Source organism: Pteropus medius, unplaced genomic scaffold, assembly GCF_902729225.1.
Source record: "Pteropus medius unplaced genomic scaffold, Ma_sr-lr_union100, whole genome shotgun sequence".
Classification (NCBI taxonomy): domain Eukaryota; kingdom Metazoa; phylum Chordata; class Mammalia; order Chiroptera; family Pteropodidae; genus Pteropus; species Pteropus medius.
Window position 1 is genome coordinate 1911789 of NW_024344433.1, and position 20936 is coordinate 1932724.

General features: G+C 57.8%; 1 protein-coding gene across 1 annotated transcript; it reads right to left on the reverse strand.

Moving 5' to 3' along the window:
- Positions 1 to 882: 882 nt before the first annotated feature.
- On the reverse strand, positions 883 to 15679 carry PROM2 (prominin 2). Its single transcript, XM_039872575.1, has 24 exons — positions 15251 to 15679; positions 14588 to 14637; positions 13998 to 14200; positions 13787 to 13907; positions 13590 to 13653; positions 13249 to 13338; positions 12796 to 12995; positions 12413 to 12487; positions 11712 to 11775; positions 11337 to 11496; positions 10856 to 11008; positions 9908 to 10031; positions 9322 to 9410; positions 9116 to 9200; positions 7056 to 7202; positions 6522 to 6593; positions 5716 to 5808; positions 5545 to 5598; positions 5175 to 5255; positions 4907 to 4975; positions 4157 to 4246; positions 3806 to 3912; positions 3458 to 3532; positions 883 to 3247 (listed from the first exon to the last, which is right to left on the reverse strand). Exons 1-23 carry the CDS (start codon positions 15486 to 15488, stop codon positions 3469 to 3471), a joined length of 2493 nt encoding a protein of 830 aa, XP_039728509.1. The 5' UTR covers positions 15489 to 15679; the 3' UTR covers positions 883 to 3247; positions 3458 to 3468.
- Positions 15680 to 20936: the final 5257 nt, after the last annotated feature.

Below are 20936 nucleotides of genomic sequence, written 5' to 3' on the forward strand. Positions count from 1 at the left end.
TGTTAGTCTGTCCCCAGGTAGCCTGAGCAGGCCCCTAGTCACGTGACCCTTCCTTTGCACACCTGAGCCAGCCAGAACTACCCTGGCCAGCCACCTGAGACCTCTGGCCCACATGGCATTTCTTTGGCAGTCTGCCACTCATAGCTCATGGGGACTTTGATCTGGGGTGGCCAGGCTGGAGCATCTGGCAGAACTCCCAGAGCCTCCAATCTGTCATCCCTCCTGCCACAGGGACAACAAGGACATATAGCAAATCTCCTTGGAGACAGGGCCTCCCGCCCACACACTCACAGGGAAGGGGGACTGTCAGCATGCCTAGGAAGGAACCTCTAGGGCCACCAGGACCAGGGGCTCTGAATCCGAACCTGGGCTGGGCTTTGACCTTGAACCAGCCACGTGGCTTCTCAGAGCTTTGTTTTTATAATGCGAGACAAGGATGGTCCCCATCCCTTTCAGGGAATTTGGGTAACATGACACGGTGGCCAAGGGGCTTTGTTTCACACTTAAAGCAGGATTCGCATTTTAGGATTCCAGTATTTTAAAATCAGGGAAATATGTAGTGTATTTTTCTCTGTGGTTATTTCTATCTCTCTGTCACCTGCCAAGTGCTACCCCCATCCATTGCCAGGTAACCAGAGCTTACAGCCACACTCTCCAAACTAAGCTCTCTGGAAAAGTCAGTGTCCTACTGGGTGGACCAGGGTTTCAAAGAGCTCAAAGAGAGGCAGCCTTCTCCTACTTCACAGGGGAAGTCGGGTTAATTTTCAGGACTACACCTTCCGAGCATGGTGGACTAGGTCACCTGGACTCGATTCCCAGCCGAGGGCAACTTAAAAGCTGCTCAAAAAATATTTATTTATTATTTATTTATTTAGTTTAAAGTCTGATTGGGGGTGTTGGGGAGCAAACAAGGCAGTGAGGACTCGCAGGGCCAAGACTGGGGAAAGGAAAGAACCCAGAGATGTGTGCCTGGCACCCGGGGCCACTTTCTCTCCATGGTCCCTGCTGGTCCCAGAAGACACTGCAAGCTGCTGAGCAGAGTTGTTCCCAGCCTCTGGGACTAAGGAGGTAAAAACTAGGCCCATCAAGAAGAGGAGGGGTGCTGGCAAGATTTTCATGTTTGGGGGAGGAATCCCAGAGAGCTTTGCCCCCAGAACACGAAAGGACTGGAAGCAGATCAGCCCTCCAAGGGACTGCAAACCATCTCAGGCCCAGAAGGGAGACAGAAGCTAGACCCCAAGCCCCCACCTGCCAGATGTAAACATAATGCTCATCGGGAAAAATAACTTCAATCTACACCTCAAATTATTTCTATAGGTGTTAGATATAACGTGTAGTGCTCGATCAAACACCACTAAGTATGCGAGGAGACAGGATGAAATGGACGAAAACCAAGAGGAACAACAGACAGAAAAACTCTTGGGAGCTCTGTATCAGGGAGTTACTGAACTTTAAAATAACTGTGCCGAGTGTGCTGAGCTGTATCAAAGACAGACAATTTTGATAGAGAACTGGAAATGATTTTTTAATCATTTCTTTTTTGTTTTTTCATCCCATCAATTTCATTCTTAAAATGCAGGGCACTATAGCTTATCTGCACAGGGCAAACAGATGAGAAACGAGAAGAAATCTCGGAGAAAAGCCAAAAAGAGGGGATTGTAGTACATTCAGGGATGCTTGTGTGAGAGAGTGCTTGCAACAGGGACACTACATCATGTACGTACCATCCTAATTCCTGGTAACAAATTTGTGGCTGGTTTGTAAGACGTAATTAAACAGACACTCCTGAACTCAGCAGACCGCAATCTTAAGGCTCCCTGGCACGGGGCCCCTCTCCCTTTTCCCTGTTTCTGCCCAGATCCAGCTCTGCCTCTGGCCCAATGCAGTCACAGCAAAAAGCAGCAGCATTTGAGCATGTGTTTTATGCCAGGCCCCTGCCATGAGCTTTCTACGCATTGTTACATTTTTCACAGTCTTGTGAGGAGGCTATGACTCTTCTCCCCATTTTATAAATGGAGAAACTGAGGCCTAGGGGCCCCACATGACAAGTTCCAGGTGCCCACACTAACCAGCAGTAGAGGGGACACACAGACCCAGGTCTGTCTGCTCCAGGAGCGGCCCCTCTTATCTGCTGGTTGCTGGGGAAACCCCTGATGCCTGTGGCCAGAGGCGGCCTCAGCCTCTCCCCCACAACAAATACCTGTCACTCACCTGCACACAGGACCCAGGGACAAAGCCTAGGAAGTGAGTGCTTTCATAGCTTGAGGGGTCTGTCCATCCCTTCTTGCTCCTCCTCCTTTTCCCTTTCTGGAATGCAGGGTCCAACGTGCAGAGAGGGCACAGGGGTGGAGCAGGGACAACCCAGGCCCCATGCACAGGAGAAGAGTCAGGGCCACAGTGCAAAATCCTGTTGTAGCCACCAGGTCCCTCCTGGGGAATCTAGGTGGGGCTACGTTCTGGGGAATTGAGGGGAGGCCTAAGTCCCAGGTTCCTTCCCGGAAAGCCAGCACTCAGAGAGGATGAGGGGCAGCAGCGCTATTTCCAACCTAGGGTGCAGGCAGGGGGCTCAGCCTTCAGACAGGCTTGGACGCCGGGAAATCTAGGCCAGGCAGTAATAGGCTCAGAGGCCATGAGGCAGTCAGCCAAGGCCCCGGCCCTGGTGGCCCCTTGACTGCTTTGTGGCTTTACCTGATTAGTTTGGTCAGGCAGGAGAGGTCCCTAGGGGCCAGCAAGGTAGTGGGATAAGGTAAAAGAAGGACAAAGAGGAAAGAGATTTCCTGGGGGGACAATGTAAGGCCTGGGGCAAGGACACAATGAAAGCTGGGGCAAGCGGGGAGGGCATGAGTAATAAGGGCAAGGAGAGTGGGGCACAGCAGGGGTAGGGGCAGGTGGTGACAGAGTGGGGACAGGGCCTCTGTCCCACCCAAGGGGCTGAGGGGGGTTCCAACAGGTGGAGAGCAGGGTCTTCCTGGTGCTGACATGTTAGAGCGAGGAGGAAAAGGGATGGACGCCTGAAGCACCTGCTGGCTCAGCTCAGCGGCACTGCAGGGTGTTTTTGAGAATAAATGAAGGAGTTGTGAGCAGACAGGGTAGGAAGGGAACAGGCAAGATGGGGCAGGAAGTGGAAACTGGGGGACAGTCAAGGCCTGGAAAGCAGCCTGGGGGGCAGGAGGGACAGAAGTCCTCTGGTCCAGGCCAGGTCAAAGGGGAAGGCGGCCAGCCCGGGCAGCACCTCTTGCCAGAAACCCTGTTTCAGATTCAGAAAGAGACAGGAGAGGGCGGAGAGGCAGAGCAGAGCTGTTGGTCTGCTGCTGATGGCCCAGACCTGACACCCAGACCCCATAAGTCTCAGAAGCTTTCTGCCCTCCTGGGCCCCAGAAACTCCAGATCCCAGCCCCTCCCTCCTCCCCCCAGACTCCCGCCTCCTGACACCCAGAAATTAAAGGGGAGAACTCACCCTTGAGGGTCCTACAGCTTCAGGGAGGTGACCCGGGGAATGTGGAAGAGTTGAGTCTCTTCAGAGCTGCTGGAGCTGTGGTGTCATGGGGAGTGAGCAACCATGGCACAGACCCTGGCCTGGAGCTACTATTTTCCCACCTCAGAAGCTTGCGGGGTGGGGTCCTGAGAAACTTTCCAGAGGTGGACATACTGCAGCAAGGATGCCCTGAGGCTCCTCAGCCTGCGTGCTCCTCCCCACACTGGCACAACCCCTGGCCAGAGGCTCTCAGGAGAACCTAGGGCCAGCCTGGGGCCTGAAGACCTGCTTCCTACGCCTGCCGCCTCATGGTCCTGGCATTCCCCTCACCTGAGGCGTTTCCAGATGGAGTGGAAGTATTTGGAGGTCTTGACAGCAAAGATGACACTGGGGAGCAGGAAGAAGGTACACCATGCCAGGCAGAACCAGAAGGCGTTCTGGAGCAGGGGACGGGGGGTTAGCTCGCTGGGTCTGAGCAGCACTTTCTTCCTACCTGTTCTGCACCCCCATCCCCTCGCTGACTCAGTAAGGGGTGTGGGCAAGTGTTCTTAGAGCTTAGAGGAAGGGCTGGGGAGTGGGCCTGGGGGCAGGGGCCCTGCCCCACCACCCCTCATCCCATGCCCGACTCACGCACCCCTTTCATATGGGCCCTGATGAGCTGGGATGGGCTGGGGCACTCACCCAGGGATCAGCCATTACATCACACAGGATCACACGGCCATTGTCCAGGGCTCCTGAGAGGGGCTGGCAGGTGGCGATGCGCTGAGTCACCTGTGGCGTCAACATGAGGTAGGTCCACCCAGGTGCACAGGGGCATACCCCATAGTCAGAGACAAAGGTTGACAGGGACACAGACAAGCTCAGGGACACAGCTGTACACAGACACATGGATGTAGGAACATAGAGACATGGGGACACCTGACACAGGCTCAGCTCCTACCCTTTCCATTCCAAGCACCAGGCGGTATTAAGCCCCTACTGTGTGCTGGCTGTGCTTTCAGCCACACATGTGTGTGCATGTACATACTTACACACACATGCACACACATACTCAGGGTTAAGCTGGCCTAGTGTGGCGTCCGGCCAGCTTGCAGAGGCTGGGGCCTGCAGGAGGCAGTAGGCTCAAGCTCTGGGTTGGCCTTGAACAGGCTGGGCAAGGGGCTAGAGCGAGGAAATGCATGGGGGCCGGGTGCAGACAGCAAGATCTGGAGCCACAGCCAGCCCCATGCACTCAGGCCTCAGAAAGAGCTGCCTGGAGGGTGAGTGGGCAGAGCCCAGCCAGCGAGCAGGCATCGATGCCGGGTATGCGTTTCATTCTGAAGGCCTGGGGCACCCTGAGGGGGCCTGGGGTGAAGAGGCAGAGCAGCGCTAGTGCACTGGGGTGGGTGATGGCCAGGGGCTCTGAGGCCAGGAGAGTCTGTGCCCACTCACCTCCTCTTTCACCCAGGCCACGTACTGGGAGAAGTAGCCCAGCTCCCGGGTCAGGAAGCACTCACTTTCCTGCAGGAAAGAGGGAAGCCCTGGGCTGGTGAGAGTCCCAGGAACCAGCAACCCGCCCCACCAGGACAGGCTGAGCTGCCTTTCCTGGGGGCCCCGGTGAGGGGACAGGGCTGGAGGAAAGGCCTGGGGTGCCAGCACTGCGTGCCTTAGCCCCACGACCCACCTCCGGCTCTTGGTAATCCCCCCACCTCCCACTCACATTCCTTAGGATATGGTTGGCCCATGCAGGCAGCTGTCCTTTTAGGTGGGTGACCCTGTCCAGGACACCTGAGGTCTCCAGCTGGGGGAAAAGGGAGAGGCTCAACTCAGTGTTCTGCTCAGTCAGGGAGCAGCCACTCAGTCATCAGTCTAACCATAACACAGGACAGACTCAGCTTGGCCCTAAGGATGCAGAGGCCAAAGACAGAGGTGCTCAAGTTGCTGTCCACCGTCCCCCGACAATTCTTCCCACCCAACCCCACCCTGCAGTGGGACTAGGCAGAGTAGGCAAGGTCCCAAGCCAGCTGGACCTCTTCTTCCCCCTTCTATTGGCCACCTGCTCCCCCGAGCCTCCCATCCCCAGGAGCCACCTGGAGGTTTGGTGCTGAGGATGCCAGCGCCCTGACACTGATGTTGAGCTTGGCCTGGGGGGAGAAATGGGGTTGGTGAGTGGAAGGGAGTGTTCTGGGCCTGCCTCTTCTTATCTCCCACTCCTGCCTCCCCTACCCCCAGGCCGCAGGGCCCCTGGCCTCCAGACTCACCACTAGGTTCTGCTGGGGGAGGACCTTCTCCTGGTAGAGGTGTCTGAGCCCGTGGGCCTCCTCCTGCAGCTGCTTCTTCAGCACAGAACTGGCCTAAGGGGACATGGAGATGGAATGGCTTGTGCCTGGGATAGGACAGCCTTTGCTGGCATATCCTTTACCGAACTGTTCAACCAGACATGCTGAGGGATGGACAAGTGCCGGCTCAGAGGCAGAAAACTGAGGCCTCCCAGAGCTCTGGCTGATCTGAGTTTGGGGGGGCCCACGCCCAAGTGCTAGGACCACCACTGGTTTGCTAGGCACCCCCAAGTCAGCCACAGAACCTGTCTGAGCAGCAGTGGCATCTGCTGAAGTGGCGGGCTCCATAAAACGTCTGGAAAAAAACTTTTAAACTCTAAATATCCATAAATCCAAAATGCTATTTTTTCCAGTGGAGTTTAAGGTTCTGGAGCTCAGTGGTCACGGTACCTGATCCATCACGCTGTCCTCATGGCACCTGTCCCTGCGGGCCCCATGAGCAATCAACACTTGGAAACGCTTGTCCTGCTATGTGACGTCAGACCAGTCACTTTGTCCCATCCTTACAGATGAAGAAACTGAGGCCCAGAGGTGCTTGATGACTTGCCCAAAGCCACACAGGCAATCGGTGGCTGAGCCCGAGTTAGCCCTGCTGGGGGTCCCGGCCCTCACTGGCAGGGGCCCTCAATCCCTTGCCTTTACCCCCGCCCCCTCCCAGTGTACCTCTCCCACTGCCAGCCCTCTCCCTGACTTCTGTGTGCCCAGTGGGGTCTCTGCTTCCTTCTTACTTGGGCCTGAGCCAGTCCTTCCAGTTCACGGGCCAGCTTCTCCATGTTGGCTTTTACCACGGGCTCCTGGATCTGGAGGCAGATGGAGAGATGAGGGGTGAACCCCAGCTCCCCTCCCCCAAACTCCCAGCACTTTCAAGAATGCCGTATACCAGATAAGTCTGTTGGGACATATCGGCCACAATGGGTTTGACCTGAAGCGTGACATACATCAGACACTGCATTCGGATAGAAGGAAAAAATGGGGTATCCTCTGGTGAAGCCCAAGGAAGAGGTAACTTCCTGCCAGTATTTGGCCACAACTATTCATGGTTCAGGACCATGAATAGTGACATACGCTATGGGTGGGGGCTCATTCACTACCGTCCTTTGATGTTGGGGGGCGTACCAGGAAAGGCCTGGGGCACATGGTTGGGGAACACCACACAGGGATGTGTGGGGGAGTCGAGGGAAGACAGAACAAGGCCAGGGGCTGCCCCAGCTCCTCTGTGGTCCCCTCCGTTCACCATAGTCTGGCCTGAGGGCCCCGCTGACCTGGGCGAGGTAGCCAGGGTAGTGGATGCTCCCGAGTCCACTGCTCTGCAGGGCCTCCAAGTCTCGGCGGCCAGCAGGGCTCAGCAGGTCCAGATCCTCCACTCCCACTCTCAGCTTCTGCAGCTCCCGCTCTAGCTTGGCTGTGTACTGGGAGGGAGAGGACAGGGTGGGGGCATGCCCAGCCACTGAACCAGGACTCTGGAGCTGCTGCACTTGGTAAGCGGTCACCAGGCCTTCTGGGTATCCAGGGCCACCACTGAACACTCCCAGCCCCAGACAGACCCCCAGCAGGCCTCTGCTTCCCCCTCGTCCCCCTCTCCACCCCACCCCACCGAGACTCCAGCACCTGTCTGGCTACTAGAGAGCAACGCAGACTCTTGCCCGTCCACCCAGTATAAAGCAGGTCCCTGGCCCATCTTTATCGCATCACCTGTGCCAAGGCCTTCAGAGCGCCTGTCACTGTGGCACAATTTATGTGTGCGCTTGTCTTTGTCATTAGCTCCGTGAGAGCAGCCCTGTGCCTGCCATTCTTAACCAAACCCTTGGTGTCCCGAGCAGAGGCTCACATAGGGTGGGCACAGGACAAGTGCGTTGTATGCAAAAATGAATGAACGAATGCATGAATGGACACAATCACATTTCCAAGACAGACCACAGTTTAAAAAGTGATGCTCAGCATTTTGCGACTATCACTGGAGGAAATTTAAAGGGCGTGGCATTTGGCTCCAGAGTTTAACGAACAAGAAGCAGCCATAGAGGAGTAGTCGCCTGCCCAAGGTTTCACAGCCCCGCTCCTCCCCACCCAGCACTTGCCTTTCCCAGGGGGACAGGGGCCTTGTGTTCTCCGAGAGGCATCAGTAATGGACAGGGACGGAGATGTGTGAAGGCGGGCAGAGCTCTCCTGGTGCCTTGGGAAGCACACTTGTCACACTTACCTCTGCCTTATCAGTTCTTTATCATCTCCAGAGGACAGCTTAGTCTCCCTGAATCCAAAGCCCTATCTATCCAGACTCTTCTGTGAGCTGGACCTCTTCCCTCCCAGGACCAGGGCTGGGACCCCGCTCCATGAGAGCCATGACTCTCAGGCCCCTGGTGCAGCCCTCCCCGGACAGCCTTCACCCACGGCAGGGTCTGTGGCCTAGCATGTGCATGTCACCTGCTCCGTGGGCCTTCTCACATGGCTAGACGCTGGAAGAGGAGGCAGCTAAGGCATTGTGCAAACTGTTCTCAGTCATACAATTTAAGGCATGGAGTTGGGGCTGACATCTAGACTGCTTGGCCATGCTGCCCCATGGGATGAGAATGGGTGGTGGGTTTGAGAGGAGTGGAAGGGCTTCTGGGAAGGATGCGGAATCAGGAGCCAGTGTGCTTGGGGGCGTGTGTATAGGGGGCTGTCCCAGAATATGCTTGGGAAGGGCTCCCTGGGGCCTTGGGAGTCAAGGCACCCATCCCCCACCTGCCTTAGGCATGGAGAGGGGAGCGGAGGGAATGCACACCTGGGGGGTGGAGGGAATGCACGACAAGTGTGTCCCCTCATGCACTAGCTCTGTCCTGGAACTGTCTCACCAGCATGGACTCATTTCTCCAGTTCTATATACCACATTCTGCCAAAGTTCAGCGGCTAAAGGACAAAATCCTGCCACCACCTACTGGCTGTGTGAGCTCAGCAAGAAGCCTGTGGGAGCCCTCTCCCAGTGGCACCCAACTTCGTCACCATCGTTTTCACTGTCACCCCATCCTGTCTGCGGCATCCCAACCAATGCCTGTCTGGGACACACACACACACTTGGTCTCTCACTTACTGTCACCAGCCTTTCCTGTTCCAGCCTTAACTATGTTCGGTTTTCTCAGGGCACAGTGCTCAGAGCTGGTCATAGCTTCCAGGCATGCATCCGTCTACCCGCATATCCCAGAAACCTCCTGGCCCTGGGCCAGGCCCTGAGATACCTCAATTGCTCTGGCAGACTTCTCAGGTTCAAGGAAATGGTTCTGTCACAGAGCCAAGACCAGAGGAGGGGTTCTGCAGTAGGGGCCCCACGGCCTTCTGGAAGGCCACTTACCTGGCTCATATCCAGGTACGCCTCCAGGTCGTAGGAGTTATTGAGCTGCAGGACCCTCCAAAGCGCAGCCCCTTTCCTGCACTGCCTGGGAAGGAACATGGACATAGAGACAGAGAAGGAACAGCTGGTGGGTGCTGACATCACCCTGACAGGCCACACACCTCAGCTCCTCCTCGCACCGTCCCGAGCCCAGGCTTCCCACTCACTGATAAGCCAGGAAGATGCTGGCGTTCTTCAGGCCGAGCAGGTGGGACAAGTTCATGGATGGCGGCAAGTTTCCCGGGGTGTCAGCAAACTGGGGAGGGTCAGGGAGACAGGCCTGGAGTGGGGAGGGCTGGAGCCATCCCAGCCCCAGGGCTGTGCCCCATGTCACCCTAGCTGAGCAGAGACCATGCCCCTGTGACTCCAGCTCAAACCTGCCTGGGTCTTCACTCTCTACAGGGACATTCCTGTGAATCTCGGGGAGGAGGCAGCCTGGTCTCAGCAGAGAGTCTGGGCTCACATTTTGGAAACCAAGATCCCCAGTTTTCAGACTCGGGGTTAGGAGAACAAGGGCTCAGGTCTGGGTGCAGCCTCTGGGGTTCCCTGCCCTGGGACTGGGCATTGCCCTAGGGGCTCATGGGCTCTCTTTCTTGCACCTCACCCACTGATGGTCTTCTGGCTTCCCTGGGCTGCCTCCATCATTCCCCTGCCCCTCTCTCCCTCGTGACCCTCCAGCCCCCACTTCCTTCTAAGTCCCTTGCTCTGCTCACAACCCCTCCAGCCCTTGGGGTCCCGGCGGGGCAGGCTCACCTCATAGAGCTCCCCGCTCTCCCAGCTCTGGCACAGCAGTGTCTGCACATTGCCTCCCACCACGAAGGTGGAGAAGACCAGTAGGATGAGAGGCGCGGCGACCAGGAAGCTGAGACACACACCGCTGGGGAGGCAGAGGAGCAGGGTGAGGTGGGAGAGACCTCTGTCCCCATCCACACTCCGGCCAGTATGGTCAGGGGGCAGAACCCCTTGGGATGAGAAACTTGGAGGACTCCAGCACTGGGCCAGGAGTCAAAACCGCTAACTGTCCCCACCTCATCCACCCCCACCCCCACCCTGTTACTTGGAGCCTGGCCTAAGAGAAGAAGGTGGGCAGCTGCTTTGCTCAGGGCCACATGGCATGGCCAGCTATGACCTGCCAGCAGGAGCGGCAACTCAGAGGGTCTGAGTAGGACCATGTGGCTAGTCTGTGGCTTCTCCGGGAGGCAACATGGCCCCGTGCCAGGGTTGAGACTTGAGAGTAAGACTTGGGCTGGGTTTCAGTCCCTACTCGCCCCTTTCGCCAGGGGCCAGACACAGTAACTGGCCTGCACAGGGATGTGGCAGCCCCGGCCTCAGAGACCTCTGGTCCCAGGGTGGCAAGTGGATTCCACCTCTGGAGCCACCTCCTATTGGAGGTATTGCATGGACGCTGGGTCAGGGAGGGTTCTGAGGCTCCATCCGGGCTCAGTGGGGCATGCTGGATGATCACTGCGGCCAGCTTCTCTTCTCGTTCCTACCCTTTTACACAGATGAGGACACTGAGGCCCAGATGGCTCAGCAATCTGCCCAGGGACACCCACCAGGTCAGTGCCAGGGCCAGGAGTTGAGCTCCATCTCCCTTGATGCCCAGGACTTGCCCCTGTGGCGGCTCAAGGAGCTGTCCGTGGGCTGAGAGAACCTGCCAGCCCGGTAGAAGAGCCTGCCCTTCTCCGCAGCCCTTCTTACATCATGAGGATGCGGGCTCCGGCTCTGCCTTTAGCTTCCGAGGGGCTGGGATCCTCCCGGGCAGACAGCCCCCAGATGCCCAGGCTGAGGCCTACCAGGTTACAGACCACCACAAGCAGGACCACGGAGCAGAGCATGCAGCCCACAATCCACCTGCCACAGAGAAGTTGCGGATGTCACCGGGAAGGGGTTGGCTGGCATAGGACCTAGTGGCTGGGTGGGGCACTAACCCCAAGACTGGATGGGGCTTTAGAAGTGTAGGTACAGATGCTTCCTGAGCGCCCCCTGCTCCTATGGGCCCCAGGCTCAGATCTCAAGGATGCATAGCCAAGGTGGGGACACAGGGGCCCAAGAAGTAAGGGATCTTGGCTTAAAGGAGGCTGAGGCTTAGTACAACCAGAGGCTGATGGGGGCTGGAATTGGCCAGGGCGGCTGAAAGCCTGGGTTGCCTACCTGACCCCCACCCCCATGGGCCAAGCACCTGTATTTCTCGTATCTCTGCACCGCCTTCAGGTAGGGGCGGCTACTGTTTTCCACTTTTTTCAGTGCCTGGCTCCAGCGAGAGTCTGCCTCCCAGTCTGGGAACGCTTTGGCCAGTGTCTTCAGCCCTCTAGGCTGCTGGGCCACTGCCTTCTTCAGCTCTGCCCAAAGCAGCAGGGGTTTATGGGCTGGAGAAGGCCCCAGGGGCCCAGGGAGAAGGATGGACAGGAGGACCAGCTAGGACCCACAGAGAGCACCCGCTCTCCATCTAGGCCCAGGCAAGAGGACAGCCTTCACCACCCCCATAGCCCCTCTCTGTGCTCAACAAGCCTCCTGGTGGGGTGGGGAGGGGGTGCTGGGCTGAGTGGGCCCTTACCTTTGACCACGTCCGCCATCTGCAAGGGAGCCAGGAGCGGGAGAGCATTGAAAGTGTTGTTCTCCTGCCAGAACAAAGGCAGCTGTGCCTCCTGCTCTCCACCTGGGTGTCCCAGCTTGGGGACCCCAACGTCACCAGGCCGACAGGGAGGGCACCCCGCTTAGTGCTCCCAGCTCAGGAAGTCAGCAAACAGCCGGCTCCCCTTTGTTCTCTTAGTTGCCGGCTTCTTTTCCCCTCTCTGGGCCCAGCTTGATGAAACTCCTCGAAAACCTGGCCAAGACCATTGCAGTAGACTCCCAGCTATCCTCCCACCTCTCCCAGTCATCCTGCAAAGGACTGCCAAGTCTGTTTCCCTAAAGTCCAGTTCCAACCTCCTCTTGCAGCCTCAGTTCACTTCCTTCCTCCTGGAACCTTCTGCTCCAGCGACCTAGCACGGCTGACTCACCGTTTCCTCAACTGGGACATTTTCCAGGCCCTGGGTTACTAGTGCTGATGGACACAGGCTGCTCCCTCCCCATCCTAGCTCCCCGACCCATGAGGGTCCTAGCTCTTGCTTCTGCCTCCCCCACCAGACTGTGTGTACTTGAGAACTGGCACCTTGATATTCCAACCCAGATGCAGTGTGAGAGGTGAGGCCCTGATTTGACCCGCATTGGGTTTAACTTGGGAGAGAAGACAGGTGGACCAAGGCAGGCGCTCACCTCCTGGACCATGTTGGAGAAGCTGGCCTCCGGGACACCCTCCAGCCGGTGCAGGACATCATCCACATGGGGCACCTGGAAGTTGGGGGCAGGGTAATGACAAAGGCCTGAGAGGGATTCCCGAGGGAAGATGGGGTCAGAAACCGCTGAACACTCAGTGTGCAAAATGGGAACCAGTACAGCCTTCCCGTCCTGGCAGGTTATTGCTCATGGCACAGTGCATGCCCTGGGAAAGTGGGTATCTCTCTGTCAGAAAGACCCTCATTAGCCCTGGGTGTGTGAAGAGGGGTGGGGTCTGCCCTGGGAAACACCAGCTGCCTGGGACCCCTGAAGCAACAGGCAGGGCAGCCCCCTCGCTCCAAGGGCCTGGGTCCGGCCTGCACCTGGCTGAAGTCAGCTCCCAGCTCCAGGCCATGTGCCTGGCTCAGGGTCTCTGTGCAGCCCTGGCAGCCCGGCTCCTGCAGCAGGTCACGGAGTCGCTCGCGGTGCACCTGGACAGCCTGCTCCAGGTCCCGCTGCCCCTCCCGCAGCTCCACCAGGGTGGTGTTCAGGGCTCGGAGGTGGTCCACGGAGGCCTGCAGGGCTGAGACATCCGCCACCTCTGAGCAGTCTCCACTGCCTCCGGCACCCTCAGAGGCTTTGGGAGGCAGAACCTCTCCCCTCCCGCATCCACAGGGACTTGCCCCCATGAACGTCTGTAGTTATGATGGAAATGGCCCCAGGGCACCCCTAGAATCAAGGTAGGGCTGGGACTTGCTGAGGTAGCACAAAAGGTCCAGGGCTGAGTGAGGGTGGAACCTGCCCCCGAGAGATACCACCCAGATGGTCCCACTCACCCTGGCCCAGGCTGCCCAGTGAAGCCAATGTCTCGTACACAGTGCTCTTGAGCTGGGTGTGGATCGTGCTCGCAATGCTGGTGGCAACACCTGGAGGGCACAGGGCAGTCTGCAGTCAAGAACTCTCCCCACCTGTCCAGCCTGCCTCCCCAGGTCAAGCACAGGGCTCTGCAGGGTAGGCGCTGGCTCCTGGGTCCCACAGCAGAGCCACCCCTGGGCTGCCCAGCTGGGCCCAATCCCCACCCCTGGGAGTCCAGAATGAGGGATGGGTGGACTCCTCAAGGCAGGCCTCGGCAGAGGCCCCTGGGGTGGCCCACCAGCCAGTCAGCTGCCATCCTCACCATCCAGGTCCTCCAGGACACGCTTCTGGGGGACAGAGAACTGCTGTGCCACCGCCTGCAGCTCCTGGGCATGGACAGAGAGGGCCCGCTCTTCCCCGTCACCTGACAGCCCCACTCCCACTCCTTCCCCAGCCTTCCCGGGCCCCTCAGGTGCTCTGTCCTGCCTGGGCCTGGTGCTCATAGGGGTGCATGCTCACCTGGGGGACATCAGAGACCAGGCCCTGGAGGCTGAGCAGTGTCTCAGGCACAGCCTCAACACTAGGGCCCGTCTGCTCATGCACGTGCTGGTTGGTGACAAAGGCACAGACAATGCCAACCCTGCGGGATGGGGCGGAGGAAGGGACTTATTGTATACCCATGGGCACCTTGACCTCACCCCCACTCCCTCCTGACCTGGGCGCCCCTCACAGCAGCACGAGGGTGGTCAGCAGCAGAAAAGTCATGAACAAGCCACGCTCACAGGCCACCTCCTTGTGCTCCATCTTCGCTCGGGCCCCACAGCGCCGGTGGCCACGGCAACAATAGAAACAGAGTCCGGCAGTGGGCACCAGCAGGAGGTAGAGGCCCGCGATGACAGCACACACCACGTAGCCTGCCTCGTACCTCACCACCTGCACAGGGTGGCAAGGCAGGGGGGCGGTGCTGACCCCACGGGCTGACTGGGCACCAGAGCGCAACCAGAAGCAAGGGATGCACATGGCGGGCACTGTCACGTATGTCCTTGAACCCATGGGAGGTACGTGTCACTGTTGTTTACCACCTTGAAAATGGGGAAAGTGCCCTCCAGGGAGGTCACGGCTCACTGCAACTCGCCCCCTCCACCCCCCCACCCGTGACCTGTGGTGCTCAGAGAAGAGGGAAAGGGATGCCCAAGACCCCACCCTGGGGTACAGCCAGCCTGGCACACAGCCAGCCTGGCAAGCTGAGCTGAGGGGGCCTTCCCACTTCTGCCCCTCAGGCTCAGCCTTGCACTCCCTCCTCGCCCTGCCTGGCCTTACCTCGTCCACCTTCACCTTGGCCGGCTCATTCAGCAGGGTCCTCACCAGCTCTATAAAAAGAGTCAGGCTGAGGGCTGGGGGTAGTGTCCTCCCTGTGGCCAGGTGATGGTAGGTTCTCTGGAGGGGCTCCTCCCACCACCACAGCCCCCTCAGAGAAGGCAGTGTCTCCAGAGCCCCATGCCATCATGCTCAGACCTGCTACAGGAAGTTGTGGCGGGCCTCCCCCTCCTCCCAGCCCTACAGATGGGCCATGCGGCAGAAGCCACCAGCCTGGTTAAAGGCACAGAAGAGCCTGGCCCAGCAGCCCTTCCCCTCAACAGGTAAGGGACAGGCTGAGGGGCCCTGCAGCCTTCCTGGTCCTTCCAACCCCAGCACCACTAGACCCAGAGAAAATGTCAGCCAGGTCTTTCAGAGCTTCTCATGTAATTTCCATTTTAGGACAGAAAAACTGAGGCTCAGAGAGGGGGCCAGCCAAGACTGCACAAGAAGGTCTTGAAGGGGCCTCCTGGTGATGCTCCCGGGCAGGAAGATGGGTAGGGGGCAGGAAGATGGGGGTAGGGAACGCTGAGAACCCTGTCCTCCAAGCGCCCCAGACGGAGGGAGACAAGGGTGCTGGCCAGGACCGGTCCCTCCCAAGGCCCTCCTGGGGCAGCGTGCACTCACCGGCAGGGAAGGGGTTGAGCTGCACTGAGGAGAGGAAGTGGCGCACGGTGCCATACAGATGGTCCAGGAGCCCCGGCGGGCGCACCCGAGGGGCCAGCCACCGAGCTCGGGCCACCGGCGTGAAGGTCAGGCGTGCGGCCGGGCCGAGGGACCCACAGTCCGTGGCCGGCACCTTTGGCAGGCCCAGGGCCAGCACCAGGCCCAGGAGGGGCACCAGGAGACCTGGCGCACGCACCATGGGGTCGCCAGTGGCTGCAGGACAGGGGAAACGCAGAGCTTAGGCGGCAGAGAGTGCGGGGGCAGCGTGGAGCCAGCTGTGCATCCTTCACCAGCCTCCTCCCTTCTCTCAAAACTGGCCCAACGGGTTTGGGCTCCCGAGCTACCTGGGAGCCAGCCCAGAGTGCTGGAAGGGCAGGGCGGAGGCCCGGGGTAGAGGGCAGGGCCTGCTCAGACTGGTCCTCATCAGCTAGGGGTGGGGGCCTGGGAACCCTCTCCCCTCCCCCGCAGGTCTTCCTGGGAGGGCTGCCTCCCTCTGAACTGTGAATTGTGTCGGGGAGGCACTCAGTAGCTCTGCATCACCTAGGGTGGCCCAACTTCAAGTGCTGTATTCAGTGCCCAGCCCCAGCAGCCCACTTTGTCAGCTAGGAAAGCAGACCCCCACCCCCATGCACTGGCCCAAGGTGGCTAGAGCAGTTTCACACGCCCAGGAACCAGGCCCCTCCCCCAGCTCTCTGGGGCCTGCTGTGTCCCCTCCAACAAGCCTTTACCCTCTGCCAGTCCAGTCTGGGCAGAGAGACCACCCAGCTTTGTACAGAATGGCTCTCCAGGGCCACTCAGGCAGGAGCAGTCCGTGAGGAGGGTGAACCCAGTCACAGCTGAAAGGGTTGATGGAGGCTCTGCAGGGACATGTGTCTACACGGGTCTGTTTTCTAAATGGCTATGAGCCCAAGACTGAGAGGTCGCCTGCGGCTGAGCAGGTCCTGGAGAAATATGGCAGGTGATGGGGTGATCCTGGCGACTTCATGCATGATACCAAGACCAGTCCCCACGGCCTCGCCGACGAAGGTGTTGGTGAAAGGAGCATCTCACATGGCGCAGGGCAGTCATTAAAGAAAATGCTGTGGAAATGGCTCTTTTGACCTGAAAGATACTTGGTGCATTAATGAGTGCAAATGGCTGATCCTGATCCCTGATTGCAACACAGCACAGGGAGTGAAGATGTAGAACAGCATTTACCTTGGGGTAAATCCAGGTGAAATCGAGGGTAGTTTTTAATTCTCTTCTGCTTATCTCTACTACCTAATTTCTTTGCAGTAAACAGGTGTTACTTCTGTTCAAAGAAGTAATAGGAGTTTGTGAGTTTCCATGGCGGCCATCCCCTCCCCTAGGGAGCCTTGGAAGGAGGGGCTGGGTCTACTGCCCTGGTCTGCAGGGTGGGTGAGTTGCACAGGGATTTTTGTCAGCTAATGGGGGTGGGGGTTACTCAGGTCTGAGTCAGGGCAGGGCCTGTGGTGGAATGCTTGTCCTCCCCATCACTGCCCCCATCCGCTTCTCAGAGCTGGGGAACCAGAGGCACAGACAGGGCTCAGACAGGAAACAACCTCATCAAAGAGTGATTCAGAGATTAGGGCCAGGACCACTCTGAAGAATGGGCTGGGGCTGTCCTGGCTTCTCCAGTCCAGGGAGGGTCTGGGGCCATGCTGCCCCTGGAAGCCCAACGCCAGTCTGTGGCAGGACGCCCCGACCACTCTGCCCTGTGACTGTCCCAAAAAGCTAAATGCAGGCTGTGCCAATGCTCACCTTTCCCAGCCGACTCCTGAGCCCAGCATCTGTACTAGGGCCCCTGCCCCTAGAGGCTGCCCCCAGGAAGGACTGGTCTCCCTAGAGCCTTCTTGTTGCCCCTCTTCCTGACTTAAGCTATGCCACCAGCAGCCTGGAAACAGCCCTTTCCCAGCTGGGTCGAATCCACCTGTGGTGCAATTAGTAGCTGCCACTTCAGCTTTCTCTACGTTCTGACCTGGGTGCACAGTGGGTAGGGAGTTTAGGTCCCAGCTCCCTGAGGAACACTAGAAGCCCTTGAGAGTTTGCGCCATGAGCAGCCCAGGCCCCCAAGCCCTGTCTCCCACTTCCTCTCTCTCTTTCCAACTAGAGTGATTAAGCCAATCAGTGGCCACTGCTATTGTTTTCGTAAATATTTATAATAAAAGCACTGTACTTGGAAGATAGGATTTCCCCAAGAAATAAACAAATGTACCAAGGGGCAGTAGGGTTGATGAAGACACTGAATCTGCCTACTTGACAGGTAAGCACTGTGAGGCAGGAGGAAGAGACTTTACTAGTCAGTGGCCAAGCCAAGACCTTCCTCCGGGGACAGGATTTTGATGGAACAATCTATCTAAGACTGTGACCAGTCAGCTGACTCCTCCCCTCCCCCACCCTCACCTCGGAGAGCAGGTGAGGCTCAGGACAGCCTTGGGTGCTGGGCAGAGGCAGAGAGGAAACCTCTAGAATAATTGAAGTCCTAAGAGGGCTGAGCAAGTGGGCTGTGGGGGCTGGGCTGGTTCACAGCAGGATGGAGGGCTTCCAGGAGTGGAGGAGGGGCTCCAAGAGTGATCCTGTCCTGCCTCCTTCTCTATTCATTCCCTTTTTGGGCATACCTGTGTGTCCCTTCCTCCTGCTACCCCCTGGGGTCCTCTGCCCTGGAAATCTTTGATTGACCTGGGCTCAGCTAGCCCTTGTTACCTTGGGAACACTTCCTAGGCCTACTTTCCCAACTCCTGATTCACTCATTCTCAGAAGTTTGAGGGTCCCCAAACCCCACAGCCCTGAGGTGGGGGAGGGGAGTGTGGAGGTAGAGACCTGGCCAAGGGGAGGGCCTCTGCCCTTCAGAGAGCAGTTGGGCCAGAGGGCACCAGCTGAGGCCACCAGGTGGGAACAGAGAGAAGATATCCAGCTGTTCTCAGAGAAATAGCAGACTAGGGGGCTGGCCCTTATTGCTGGCCTCAGGTGTCCACACTGCACCATGGGAACAGGTCGCAACCTAACGCAAGGGACAAGCCCCGTTTGTCAGAATACTGAGGCCACAGCACGGTGTTGCTACAGTCAGTACTCTTGGTGGCAAGAAGCAAACAGCACTGAGGCCACTGAAGGATCTGAAAATTGAGAATTTACTGGAGGGTTGGGAGGCATTTGAGGATCCAGGCATGGAAGGTGGAACCCCAGGCGCTCAGAGCCCGACTGAGCGATTGAGCGTGTGCCCACTGCTGCGTCTCAGTTGTCTCTGTAGGCCACACTCCCTGCTCCCCGCCGCCCCCACACCACGCACTGTCCAGCAGGGCAGGGCGGGAATTCTGCCAGTCTGAGTTGACCTATTCTCCTGGGTCGACTGTCTCCACAGCTCGTAGCACCGCACGCCACGTTCTAAATTCTGGCTGGAAAAACTGACAGCCACAATCAGAGGCAGTGCCCCTTGGGCCGCCACAGTCCAGCCCTCTGCGACAGCCTTATAGGGTGTAGTCACGGCTGCTAGGACCATGGCGAGAAGTGGGTATGGAGGGACAGTCGTCTGAGCAGGAGGTAACACCCAAAAGGTTGGTCACAGTCATGGGAGCAGAACTCTTGTTCCAAAAAGCCACCAAATGCACAGGCTGCCCAACATGTGTCATACTGACAAGCTCTGGGTGAGAAGTCCAGGAAGGGGTTATAGGTCACCTCGGTGGGATATTTTGCGCCCAGAACCACCCCTGACTTATTGTCGCTCACTCCCGCACCCAGCTGCTCTGCTATGTCCTTCTGTGCCACCTCTTGAGCATGTCACCAGCATGGACCATGGAAAGTGCAGGGTGGACAGTGGGACTCTCGGGTGTCAAAGCCTCCAGCAGCCCTATACTCTCCTCAGGATAAGAGTGAAAGCCGTCACCTGTCCCAACAGGGCCTTTGCCACTGGGTCCTTTCAGTCCCCTGGCTATGTCCTGCAGTGCTTGCTCACTGTCACACTCCCCTTGTCCTTTCCTGCCCACACGATCCCCCTTCTCCACCTCTCCTCCTCTTTCGCCCCATTTCTACTCATCCCCCATTCCTACTCATCCTTTAAGACTTGGCTCCATGGCCTCCTTTTCCTGAGAGGCTCCTGTTTCCCTGGCAGAGTAAGGGTTCTCTTCAGGCTGCCTCCATATTACCTGTGCCCGCCTCTGAGCACCCCATGTACAGATTTGCACCACATTCGCCCTCCAGCTGATGTAGGGAAGGGGCAAGAGAACTAAAAGGCAAATCAGCTACACCCAGAGACTGCAACGTACTGGTCAGCACTGCAGTTGGCCACTGAGGACACCTGTGGAACAAAGGAAGATTCCTGCTGGGATTGCTAACAACCCATTTCCCATACCCTGAAGGAAAAGCAGGAAAACAGAGTCTTTAAGTCGCCCTACACAAAATAAACACAATCCTTCTGTGGGGAACCCATAGACCAAAGGCTGGGAACTGCCTGCAGGCCTTCCACACCAGAGAGTCTACCTTTCACACTGTAGGCCCATGCCATCAAGGAAGTGAGTGAGCAAAGTCTTTAAAGTGTAATTCACAGGAGCTAAAGATCGATACATAAACTGAACACTCAGGGTCCCTCTCACAGTCCTTTCTCAGTCCCTTTCAGTGTCTTTTTCTCTGTCCCTGTCTCTGTCTCTCTGTCCCTGAGTCTCTCTCAGGCTCTCTCACTCTCTGCCTCTGAGAGGAGACCACGCTCTGTCTGTGGAGCGTCACCCCTTCTCTAATAGACTCTCTTTTTGACTCTGCCTCTGGCATGCGCTGAACCTTCTCTTGTGCTCAGCCAAGGACTCCCCTGGTGTAGGCCACAAGGGGGATCCGCCCCGTCCAGCATCGCAGCCCCAGCAGAGACTCTGGCACAGAGTATTCTCCATAAATGTCTTCCTGAATTGAGGAAATCAGATTTCAAAACATGGAAAGATAAACAGTTTTGCAGGACCAGAGAGTCTGAAAGTGAATGTGACTCAAATATGGATGGGAGCATCTCTAAATTGAAATCTGAGGGTGTGGTGAGTGGCAGTGGTGACAGAACCTGCAGGGGAGGTGTGGGATGGGACAGGAGGAGGCATCCAGCTTCATGAGCCTTGACAAGCAATAAGGACTGGTGCAGCCCAAAGCAAGCCACGGGATGTGCTGGAGAGCTCCTGTGACAACCACAGCAAGCAGGTGTGGCTCTCATAGGGCGGGCTGGGCCTCAGCAGGCCCCTTTGTCAGAAGTGGTCAGAGTGGGGCAGACAGGGCCCGGACAGGCAGAAAGGAGGTGCAAGGGGAGGTGTTGGCGGTCCCCCATGGAAGTGCCAGGCATCCTTCCTTTCTCCTGAGGGCTCCTGGCAGGATGGCTGACAAGACTCAGGACATGGGCTGACCCCAAATCCCCTCCTGGGCACATCCATGCCAGAGTCTTAGCTGGGTCTTACATCGCAGCTGGACAAAGTGGCCCCCACCCTTGTCCCCTTGAGTCAGTGCAGGGAGAACACCGGGTACAGGCATGGAAGCCCCTTGCAGTGAAGGCTGGGGGTGGGATAGGCTGGACAGAGGAGCCCATGCAGCCTGACTGGGAGACCGAGGTGGGTAATGCCTGGGGGGAGGAATGGTACCTGTAGTCTTCAGGGGAATTCCAGGTGGCCAGCTGCTTGTCCCTGCTCAG

Coding starts and splice junctions, on each gene's coding strand:
- PROM2 (XM_039872575.1), bottom strand. CDS start 15,488: ATGGTGCGTGCGCCAGGTCTCCTGGTGCCCCTCCTGGGCCTGGTGCTG. Junction 9,411..9,907: donor AGAGCGGGGAGCTCTATGAG/GTGAGCCTGCCC, acceptor GACCCTCCCCAG/TTTGCTGACACCCCGGGAAA. Junction 4,976..5,174: donor CCAACCATATCCTAAGGAAT/GTGAGTGGGAGG, acceptor TCTTTCCTGCAG/GAAAGTGAGTGCTTCCTGAC.